This window comes from Gymnoscopelus microlampas (genome assembly GCF_963454915.1).
Source record: "Gymnoscopelus microlampas genome assembly, chromosome: 1".
In the NCBI taxonomy this organism is placed as follows: Eukaryota; Metazoa; Chordata; class Actinopteri; order Myctophiformes; family Myctophidae; genus Gymnoscopelus; species Gymnoscopelus microlampas.
In genome coordinates, this window is record NC_139962.1 from 64,782,059 (window position 1) to 64,794,454 (window position 12,396).

The 12,396-nt window shown below is 43.5% G+C and overlaps 2 protein-coding genes across 2 annotated transcripts in view; one reads left to right on the plus strand and one right to left on the minus strand.

The window, feature by feature from the left end:
• Window positions 1-12,396, minus strand: part of LOC311051909 (GTPase IMAP family member 8-like) — a 644,135-nt gene that overhangs the window by 456,234 nt on the left and 175,505 nt on the right. The window lies entirely within an intron of this gene.
• LOC311051919 (limbic system-associated membrane protein-like) overlaps window positions 1-12,396 on the plus strand; it is a 182,942-nt gene that overhangs the window by 146,450 nt on the left and 24,096 nt on the right. The window contains exon 4 of the mRNA XM_084066645.1: window positions 3,967-4,092. Coding sequence (XP_083922771.1) covers window positions 3,967-4,092 — 126 coding nt within the window. The remainder of the gene's footprint in view (window positions 1-3,966; window positions 4,093-12,396) is intronic.

Below are 12,396 nucleotides of genomic sequence, written 5' to 3' on the forward strand. Positions count from 1 at the left end.
TTGGAAGTAGCTGGGGGCAGAGCTAAGACCAAACGGCATGCGTGTGTACCTGAAGACCCCAGCATGTGTCACAAATGCTGTCAGGTCCCGGCTGGCCGGGTGAAGGGGAACTTGCAGGTAGCCCTGGCGCAAATCCAACTTTGAGAAGACTGCTGAGCCATGGAAGAGAGTGGTGAGCTCCTCAGCTGTAGAGGGTATTTGTCTGGGATGACAGCTTTGTTGACCTGTCGCAGATCCACACAGACCCGGAGACCCCCTGATTTTTTCTGTGCGACCACCAGGTTTGAGATCCATGGTGATGCATTTATTGGCTCGATGATGCCCTCTTCTAGCAGGGAGGTGAGCTCAGCAGTGACGCCCTCCTGGAAGGCTAGTGGCAGGCGCCTGAGGGGCTGAATAACCGGTGTCACGGCAGGGTCAACCAGGGGTCGATGAGTGAATGCTGTCAAGCAGCCCAGGCCGTCCAACAGCACTGGCCACTGCTGGTGAGTCGGGGACACCTGCATTATAGCCCTTCCACTATTGTCCATTAGAGAGAAGCCCAGATCAATGAAGAGATCCAGGCCAAGGAGGTTAGTTCCCCGCTGTGCCACATGAAAGGGGAAGGAGGGAAGGTGCGTCGTACCGTAGCGGACAGGCAGGTCAAGGGTGCCCACAATCTCAATGGCAGAATTTGCATACCCCCGCAGGCTTGTGGATGGGGGTCCTAGTGGCATGTGGGAAAAGAATTTCCTGTATGTGGTCAGATTGAGGAGCGACGCTGCAGCCGCAGTATCCAGGATGAGTGGCACGCTAACCTCCCCCAGCTGCACTGTGCAGGTTTTGAATGATACTCGTGTAGAACGTATATTACTAATTTCTGTGTATCCAGAACCAGACTGGGGAAGCCTGTGCTGCTGTGCCACATTGGTTGGAGCTGAACGACAGACTTTAGCAAAATGATTTAGTTTAGAACAGTTTCTGCAAGCCTGTCCACGAGCAGGGCACTGTGATGCCCTTGTTGCATGGGAATTAGATCCACAGTTGCTGCAATTGCATCTGGGGCCCACAGTGGGGCGCTGTCTACTCATTTGCTGCACAGCCAGGCTGTCGTCAGTGGGCGGGGCAAATTGTGATGACGCGTCTGTGTGCTGCAGCTGTTGTGCTAGCGTTGTGTGTTGTGCTGCAGGGCTGGCTAGCAGAGCAGAGCATTCTAGGGCAGATTCCACTTGCAACGCTATTTTGATCGCGTCAGTCAATGATAAATCGTCAGATTCCATTAATAGTTTCTCTCGTGTCTTGTCACATGACGTGCCTTCGATCAGTTGGTCTCTGATCATTTGGTCATGCAACGCTCCATAGTCACAGGCTCGTACTAGCTCACGTAGATCAGCCACAAAAGTCTGTGTAGACTCACCGGGGCGTTGGTGACGCTTTCTGAGCCTGTACCGCCGTATCAAGACTCGTTGTTTTCCAGAGAAATGATCCGTCAGCAGCTTGACTGTATCAGCAAATGTTGTAGCTGTCCCGAGCGCTCCAAGGACTCGCTGGCCCTCGGTACCGAGACAGTGGACGAGGAGAGCCGTCTTCCGTTTGTCTGGAAGCTGTTCGTCGGTGAATCCCAGCGCATCAATATAGGCATTAAAACCTGTAAGCCAACGTGTCCATGGCACTGCAGGGTCCCCGGGCACCGCGAGAAACACTTCGGGTGGGGGAAGGCTAAATCCAGCCATCCTTGTCGCCAAATGTTGTGTTGGAAAAGACTGACACGCACACACGATTCAACGTCAATAACAAACTGCTTTACTCTCGTAGTCTCTCACAGTACAGATCATACTTCCTTGTTTTAGCGCGCGCTCTGCGCGTAATGTCAGCATCCCATAATAACCACACCTCTTAAAGGGACCTTAACCACTATATAGCAATATACAGTAAACCCCATGCATCAGTGCAACAGTGTGTTATTAGAACATAACAATTTCAGCAGTGAAATCAAATGCAAATGAGATTTCCGGAGGGAGGGGGGTTTACCAGGCTAATATCTATCAACATGGCAGGAGTTGTTTAATACAAAGAAGCTCAGATTACAAATAAATAAATAAATGAATTGGAATTAATTAATGTCCAGTCAGACATCTCCCTGCTCAAACCCAAAACCTCTCCTTCATTCTAGGATGTGTAGTTGTGGTTGGGGTGATCGTTGTTTTGGAGAGGGACAGAGGGGGAAAAAAAACTATTGTGTGTGTGTGTGTGTGTGTGTGTGTGCGTGCGTGCGTGCGTGCGTGTGTGTGTGTGTGTGTGGCCCACCTCCAGTTTATAATGGTGATATATAGACCCCCTCATCCTCACTGATTGATTACATGGATGAATTGCTTTAAAACAGAACGAGTCAACGTTTCTTAATCCAGCTGAACAGGTGAAGAGTTCTCCTCTCGGTCTCTGTCTCTCTGTCTCTCTGTCTCTCTGTGTGTCTCTCTCTCTCTCTCTCTCTCTCTCTCTCTCTCTCTCTCTCTCTCTCTGTCTCTGTCTCTGTCTCTGTCGATGTTGTGTGTGTGTGGTGTGTGTGGTGGGGTGATGGCAGTGAGTGGGGTGTGTGGTGGGGCGATGGCAGTGCTGTGATGGTGAGGCAGCATCATTAAACACTGCACTTAGATGAAACCCTGCTTTTCTGCTTTGGAACAACTCACACATACATACACTGCTACGCAAATGTATGCCACGTGCACGCACGCACGCACGCATGTGTGCACACACACACACACACACACACACACACACACACACACACACACACACACACACACACACATACACATACACATACACATACACATACACATACACACACATCTCAGAGCTCCAGTGCTATTTGCACTTATTTAAAATGGTAATATCATTCACACATTTGGCTCCAACTCTATGCAAATTAGTCTCATTGCAAAATAAGTCCAATTCACAAACAGAAGCCTAATATTATTCACACACAGTTAGAATGAAAATGATTAGTGTCTTCAGAGAGTTGGTGGGAACTGAAGCTTATTAATAAGAGATCTCACACACAGACTTTAAACTAGTCATGGCATCTGTGATTGGAGTTCTGGAGCAGATATTTCCACACTCTAGTAGAGAGTGCCGGATTCCTTTTTTTTCTGTGTGTAGGCGTGCGTGCCAGTCTGCATAATGTCTGTGCATACGTACGTGTGCATACGTACGTGTGTGTGTGTGTGTGTGTGTGTGTGTGTGTGCGTGCGTGCGTGCGTGCGTGCGTGCGTGCGTGCGTGCGTGCGTGCGTGGAGGCCGACGGGAACGGCAAAACCGGATCGCAAATAGTTCCGTTCCGGTGGTGTTACACTGAAAATGGTCCGTGTAGAAAATTAAAAAAAATAATAATAATCGAAAAAAAGGAAAAAGCACCCGGACCGTAGCACTACGGTCTCGGCGCTTAACAGTTGGATTTAATGGACCGTAGGACTACGTTCTTGTGTTAACATGTATACAAATCTTTTGAAAATAGCTGATCTACAATTTTATTTTCAATTGGCCGAAATGTATATAGGGCTGAAGTGGTTAATGTATGTTTTGTAATAATAATCACAAAGTAACTAGTAACTAGTTCAAAGTTTTCAAATAAATGTAGTGGAGTAAAAGTACAATATTTGGATCCGAGATGTCGTGGAGTAGAAGTAAAAGTATTGGAAATTGGAACTACTAAAGTACGATTCATGAAGTTCTCCATTCTTTGTGAATTCACAACAAGAGGCTGTGGGTGTTTGGGGGTCATTGGAGAGATGTGGTTAAATCACACCGTCAATAGAGCTCCATACTACAGCAACCCCAGCTGACAAACAGACCATACCAGAAAGTCCTCAAACTTCATGCTGTATATTATCACATACCCAGGTTCATCCTGGTGCATATGACATGTAAAAAGTGACCTTCTGTATGACGCATGCTCCTAAATGATGTTTTTATCCCTTGTCCCTCCAGTTCCAGCCAACATCTACAAGGTGTCAGAAGACATCAATGTGAACGAGGGCAGTAACGTGTCACTCAGCTGTCTGGCCAGTGGCAGACCAGACCCTATCATCACCTGGAGACTACTCAACCCCTCAGGTATAGGGAGGGAAAGGGACACCGTTGTTTTATCCCACAGGGGAAATTCAGTTTCAGCTTCACATAGCAGATTGCTGCTCAGAAGGTCATGCTGAGCGCTTGGGGGGGGGGGGGGGGTCTATATTCGACACATAGACTTTCTGTTTCTGTTAGAACCATAGATTGGCAAACAAAGGTGCTTCTTGCACCCGTCTTAATTTTCCATACATGTTGCAGGTCCCTGCAATACGATACTTAACCATAATTTTACACTAGGACAGAAACATCTATCATCCCTATATTACAATTAGCAAAGGTGCGCATGCGTGACTGTGCCCCGCGCATGCGTGTCTCCGTGGCTTGCGTGCCTGTGGCTTTTCTGTGGGTTGCGGCCATAGAGTTAAAAATAATAGAGAGGGCACCGGATATCGCCTCCCGTCCACTTGCATTGAGTTGCTCACACAGCGCATGAAGCGAATTCACCCCTTCTTCCGGGTTGTAAAGTGTGATGGGCGTAGCCTATTTGGGTTCTGCGTCACAGAAGTGACGCGTTTTACGTCACAGAGGTGCGCGTCCCTGTGCGCAAGCTTGTGCGCAAGCTTGTGAGTCAAGCCCATTGGTCGAAACCGTTTTTGCTCATACATTTGCAGTGGCCCCATCCGTTTTAAGCTGCAGTACCTACGAATGGCCAGCATGTCCATTTCGCTTCAATGCAAGCACTGGGTTCTGGGGGCTTGGTTGCGGCTCTGTGTCTGCTTGGGTGCGCGAGCAACCTGCCAGTGTTGCCAGATTGTGCGCGAGCAACAAGCAACCAGGTTCATGAAAAAACAAACGGTACTCATGGCTGCTTCAGCTGCTTTTCCTTTCTTTCAACATTACCCACATTAAGCGGACACGTAAAGCAATAGCTAGACACAGGATATTTACATTACATATTTATACTTATATCCTACATAGCTAGACACAGGGTATTTACATTACATATTTACACTTATATCCTGTTTAGAGCTACACCCTTAACAGTCTGTGTGTAAATCGCTTACACAAAAAAACAGACCTGGCAACGCAGGCTAAGCCAATCATGTGCGAGAGATCTACAAGCTATGGGCCAGACACGCTATGGGCCACACACCGTATCTTAGCAACACTGAAAGCGCTAACTCTCATTGGTCGGGTCATGAGTCAGCCTTTCCACACCCTATGGGACAGGAACCACACACTCGCAGAGCCAGCAGCAGCCATGACAGTCAGCCACAGCAACGAGAGGCGAGAGTCAGCGACATTTTGTCAGAGGTGGACAGCACAATCACCGTCATTTCTCCAATAAATCGCCCTGTCATTCATATTGTCAACACTTTAAGGTCACTGCAGCCTGCTACTAATGTAAATGTTTATGTCCACTACTGTGATAGCGTTCATTGTATTTGAATGATCAGTGCCCAGGGGTTGCTTAATATCAACCGTTAGCATGCGGCTAACGCTAACAGACTTTTACCGTTAGCATGTAGCTAACGCTAATGCTGTTGTCATGGCTAGGGTTGCCAACATCCAGAACTGGAGAGATGGGTCCCCCGTGCGCGCGCGCGAGATTTTTTTCGGGTTTCCCGCGGATAAAGTTACTTTTTTTTGTTACTTTATTTCGGTTTTAGGGTTAGGGTTAGGGTTGGGAACAGGCTGACATGCCACACAAACAATGATGCCGTTCCCACCGGAGAAAATCTCACACACACACACACAAGCACTCGTGCGAGCACTGTGCCTGCCCTGTCAACTGAGCGGTCCTAGCGCCCATCTCATAAAGCACACAAACACGCAGCCAGACACTGCAGTGTGCGCAAACAGAAATATATTTTTTATTTTTCCCTTTACACCGGAGTCCGGGACAAACAAAGTCCCGTACGGGACACGCCCCTTTTGGCTCAAATACGGGGCGTCCCGGCTAATACGGCACTGTTGGCAACCCTAGTCATGGCTGCAGCAGTTGTTGTCAACACTCACTTTGTCAACAATGAACGTTGGTGTGTGGTGAATGTTAATATTGCTGCTCAGTTAGTCCATTGCAGATGGTGTATTTTGTGGGCTTGTGTGTCCTGTGGAGAACCATGTGTAGCTCTATACTATAGTAACTCCAGTAACTAACGTAATGGCATCTTTGACCCGTGCAATGCACGTGTAGGATGCATTATGGGTAATGTAGTCATTTCAGATCATTTCAGTCCTACTGTGTTTAGTCTCGCGTAGCCAAACAACTATCCCACAATCTCTGAATGCTATAACAGAAGCATTTGAAAACTGTGGGAGGCAACAGTCTGGCAACGCGAGACTATACTGTGTTAGCTATTTTAGAATACAATGAATAATGCCAAGTTATTTTTTTGCATTTTCAGGTTTATGACCTGTGGTCATTTTTGGCTAAAATAAAACGACAAAACACGAGTTGTGACAAGTGTGTGGTTCCATGTCGGGGCCGAACTTCTAGTTGTATACAATCTGTCTCAAATTCAGTGCAGAGACCTGTGTTGTTTGCACCTCCAAGGCAAATGGCAGACTCGGCCACACTCCAAATACCTGTATGTGTGTCTCAAAGAACAAGCACTAGGAAAACACTAGGAGCTCAAACACTAGAATATACACAATGAAAACAATCTATGAAACGCAACGTGACGTGTTGTGAGCTTGTAGATCGGCTTTTTTCACTGAATGTCCAGCGTGGAATAGGGATGCTGGTGTTCATGTGGTTTAATTGCACAGTCAAAGCCATACAGCTCTATACTAAAGCAACACCAGCTGACTAACACACCATAATAACCACCCTTAAGCATGTAAGTAAGAGCAAATATGACTCAGTATTGAGTGAGTATTTTTTGTAATTTTCTGAGAAGAAAAACAGAATAAAAACAAAACTTACCTGAAAGTTCAAGTCTTTCATCAGCAAATGCACAACAACATCATTTTTTCAATACTTGTTGACAATGATGAGCTTCAACTTGAAGCTATCTTCAACAGTGCAAGAAACAGAAATAAAACAAGTCAAAAAGGCAACGGTAAAAATATGCAGTAAGCCAAAGGATAATTATCAAATAAATATAAAGTAGAAACGTTGTCTCCAGTTGTATTGACTCTCATTATAGCACCAATGTGTTGCCGTTGGATGTTGTTTTTTAGTTGTTTTTCATCTGTCTAGATGACAGAATGTGTTGATAAGTAGGTGTCTAGGAAAGTATGAGTACAGCAGTTATTATTATAATACTTTCACACAGTGGTGTAAAGTAATTAAGTACATTTACTCAAGTACTGTACTTAAGTTCAATTGTGAGGTACTTTTACGTTACCGGAGTATTTCCAATTGTCTATACTTTTACTTCTACTCCATTACATCTCAGAGGCAAATAGTGTACTTTTACTCCACTACAATTATTTGAAAACTTTAGTTACTACAGTAGTTACATTGCAGATATAAATGATTACATTATAAAACATACATTAACCACTTTAGCCCTATTTTTATTTGAAAATAGCCGATCTACAAGCTCACAACGCGTCGCATCGCAACGCGTTGTGAGTTTGTAGATCCGCTATTTTCAAACATTTTAGTACTTTTACTTTTGGTACTTTAAGTACATTATGATACCAATACTTTTATACTTTTACTCAAGTACATTTTTAATTCCGGACTTTTAATTGTAACAGAGTACTTCTACATTGCAGTATTGATACTTTCACTTAAGTTAAACATATGAGTACTTTTTCCACCACTGAAACAGATGCATGTCAAAGTGATAGTCATAGTTTATTTTAGCTTTTGTGACCATATAGAGAAAGCATTGACGTAAGTATTCGGTTTGAAGCCTAGTATATAAGGTGTGATGAGAATAGCCATGCTTTGAGTCAGACAAGGTTTTCCATTACACTACATTGTTGTACATGCAAGTTTGGCTCCTACTGAGGTACTAAATATCCCTCATACTTAGAAGACAGAAGACAAAATACGGCAAGAGACAACAGTTCAGATTTCTGAGTACCAAAATACAGATGTCCTTAACATAGGTAATAGCAGGGTTTATGTCTAGACGGCGGTATTTATAAATAAGTAGGTAATAAGAGGGTTTTTTCTCAAGGTGTCACATTGATTACGACTGTCACCAAGCTTCAGCGGTGTCTCCCGTCTCTCTGTTTGTACTGTGAATATAATGAGATGATAATTGTCATGCTTGTCTTGTTCATGACAGAAGGACAGGCAGAGCATGGAGAGTGGATACATGGATGACAGATTTACAGGCTTCTGGATGCAGACAAAAATAATCAGATTCCACTTAACCCATTAAGGCCCGGGAACGCATCTGTGTCATTTTTAGATTTCTTTGGCTATTCAAAAATAGCAGATCTACAAGCTCATAGTGCGGCACCGAGTGCCGCACTATGAGCTTGTAGATCTGCGATTTTTGAAAAATCTTGAAAATGTGTGCAAATCTATGTTTTCTAAATCCTAACAGTATGTTGCTATATCAGTGGTGCTCCAACTATTCCATGTCAAAGACCCCCAAAATGATATGTATTTGGCCGCGGACCCCCATCTCAAAATATGTTGTTCCAGGGACCCCCAGAAGCACAGATCGGAGTTAAAAATGTTCGCTTTAAAACACAAAGGTTCACGTTTTTTCCCCAAAATAGCAGATCTACAAGCTCACAGCGTGGAACTCGGTGCCGCGCTATGAGCTTGTATAGTTGCTATGCAATGCAAGCAAAGATGCTCTTTGACACACTCAATTCAATCGATAATCTGCCATTGGCTTGCAGTGGAGGAACTAACCCTAACCCTAACCCTAGCACAGATCTGAGTTAAAAATGTTCGCTTTAAAACACAAAGGTTCACGTTTTTTCCCCAAAATAGCAGATCTACAAGCTCACAGCGTGGAACTCGGTGCCGCGCTATGAGCTTGTATAGTTGCTATGCAATGCAAGCAAAGATGCTCTTTGACACACTCAATTCAATCGATAATCTGCCATTGGCTTGCAGTGGAGGAACTAACCCTAACCCTAACCCTAGCACAGATCGGAGTTAAAAATGTTCGCTTTAAAACACAAAGGTTCACGTTTTTTCCCCAAAATAGCAGATCTACAAGCTCACAGCGTGGAACTCGGTGCCGCGCTATGAGCTTGTAGTTGCTATGCAATGCAAGCAAAGATGCTCTTTGACACACTCAATTCAATCGATAATCTGCCATTGGCTTGCAGTGGAGGAATATGTACATTTACTCAAGTACTGTACTTAAGTACAATTTCAAGGTACTTTTACTTTACTTGAGTATTTCAATTTTTGTATACTTTAAACTTACTACTCCACTATATCTGAGAGGCAAATATTGTACTTTTTACTCCACTACAATTATTTAGCAACTTATGAGTTATTTTTAGATTAGATTATTATTACAAAACATACATTGTGTATGTTTTGTAAACTCTATTGCAGGGGTTCTCAAACTCTGTTATACCACGACCCCATATGAGGGATTCTTTTTTTTGGCGACCCCACAGTTAAATCTAAATCTAACTGTACCGTCTCGCTCTCAGACTAACAAAAACAGCCGCGTTGAACAACGCAATGACCTCACTTTTTTTTTGCGCGGCCCCAATGGCACCTTCCCACGACCCCACTTTGGGTCGCGAGCCATAGTTTGAGAACCGCTGCACTATTGTATACTTTGGGTATTTGAAAATAGCTGATCTACAAGCTCACAACGTGAGCATTGTGACATGTTTTAGCTTCCTTCAATGAGCACGGAGCTGTCCTTGGTGCTGACATCTCTCCTCAGCTCTCTGCTCACCAGTCTGATCAGGTCCTGAGCAACAACTCCAAAGTTCCTATAGTCTGGTTTGAGTGATTAAAGAAGAGAGAGAACGTTGTGTGTAAGAAACTGCACAGAGAGGATGCTGATGCTGACATAGTGTCAGCATCAGCATACTGTGATGAATAGCTTGATAACCAATGGGGACAGATGCAGTGGTGGGAAAAGTACTCAAATGTTCTACTTAAGTAAAAGTAGCAATACTGCAATGTAGAAGTACTCTGTTACAAGTAAAAGTCCGGAATTCAACATTTACTTGATTAAAAGTGCAAAAGTAATGGTATAAAAATGTACTTAAAGTACCAAAAGTAAAAGTACAAAAATGTTTGAAAATAGCCGATTTACAAGCTCACAACGCGTCGCGATGCAACGCGTTGTGAGCTTGTAGATCTGCAATTTTCAAATAGCCTTGAAATAGGGCATAAGTGGTTATTGTGTGTGTTATAATGTAATAATTTATATCTGCAAAGTAACTATTATAACTAAAGTGTTCAAATAATTGTAGTGGAGTAAAAGTACAATCTTTGCCTCTGAGATGTAGTGGAGTAGAACTAAAAGTATAGACAATTGGAAATACTCCAGTAAAGTAAAAGTACCTCAAAATTGTACTTAAGTACAGTACTTGAGCAAATGTACTTAGTTACTTTACACCACTGGACAGATGAGATATGAATACAAGTATACAGAGGAAAACATTAAATGCACATGAGAACATGAGAGCACGTTGTTAGATAGATAGGAAGATAGGTACAGTAGATAGGTACAGTAGATAGATAGATAGATAGATAGATAGATAGATAGATAGATAGATAGATAGATAGACAGACAGACAGACAGACAGACAGACAGACAGGCAGGCAGACAGGTAGGTAGGTAGGTAGGTAGGTAGGTAGGTAGGTAGGTAGGTAGGTAGGTAGATAGATAGATAGATAGATAGATAGATAGATAGATAGATAGATAGATAGATAGATAGATAGATAGATAGATAGATAGATAGATAGATAGATAGATGTTCGAGTAAAGTAAAAGTACCTCAAAATTATAATTCAGTAGTAAATGTACTTGGTTACTTTCCACCACTGCTTTCAAGTGAAGTAATAGAGTATCGGGTTCGTTCATGACAAATCTTACTGTCACAGTGTCGTTAGAACAGAGACATCTGTTCGAGTCCATTGATTTGGAACGTTGCCAAACTCCTTTGTACAGCATGAATGTTCCAGTGGAATATTCATGCTTGGCAGGGCCTCTGCTCTTTAGAGGGCGATGATAAGTGACCTTGACATGTATCCTGGACTGTCTCCTTCCCTACCACCGTGTCACCGTGTACACTATCTCCGTCTCCCTGTCTCTCCCACTGCTCACTGTGAATTCAATTGTGAGATTTAGGCCTACATTGACTCACAGCCAAATGAACACCTATACTTTTACTCTGCATTATTGTTCTCTGTCTGTCTGTCTGTCTGTCTGTCTGTCTGTCTGTCTGTCTGTCTGTCTGTCTGTCTGGTTGAGGAGTGTCATTCTCTTTTCCTCATTGTTCATTGTCTGGCGAGAAGCTCGGGTGAAAGGAGGCCATATTTAATACACAAACACGAACACGCACGCACGCACGCACGCACGCACGCACGCACGCACACACACACACACACACACACACACACACACACACACACACACTGTGTGCTGCTCAACTCTGAAGTGTCGCAAATGAGCTGCGTAGCATACATTAGCATTTAGTAAATAAATGTTTCACATTGTGGTGAAGTGATGACAATGAATGATGTATGAACCATATGCAAATTACATCCAGTTGCCAGATGAAGTTGCTGGTTTGTGTTCAGGGTATCCTCCCCCCTTCTCTCTCTCTCTGTCTGTCTCTCTCTCTCTCTCTCTCTCTCTCTCTCTCTCTCTCTCTCTCTCTCTCTCTCTCTCTCTCTCTCTGGAAAACCGATGTGATGGCGAGCAGTGGTGTAAAGTAACTAAGTACATTTACTCAAGTACTGTACTTAAGTACAATTTTGAGGTATGTTTTACTTTACTGGAGTATTTCCAATTATATATACTTTTACTTCTACTCTACACTCTACACTACATCTCAGAGGCAAATATTGTACTTTTACTCCACTACAATTATTTGAAAACTTTAGCTACTAGTTACTTTGCAGATATAAATTATTACATTACATTATTATTACATTACATTATGAAACATACATGAGCCACTTTAGCCCTATTTTATACATAGGCTATTTGAAAATAGCCAATCTACAAGCTCACAACGCGTCGCATCGCGACGCATTGTGAGCTTGTAGATCGGCTATTTTCAAACATTTTAGTACTTTTACTTTTGGTACTTTAAATACATTTTGATACCAATACTATTGTACTTTTACGGTACGCACACACGCACGCACACAAGCACGCACGCACGCACACACACACGCACACGCACACGCACGCACACACACACACACACACACAC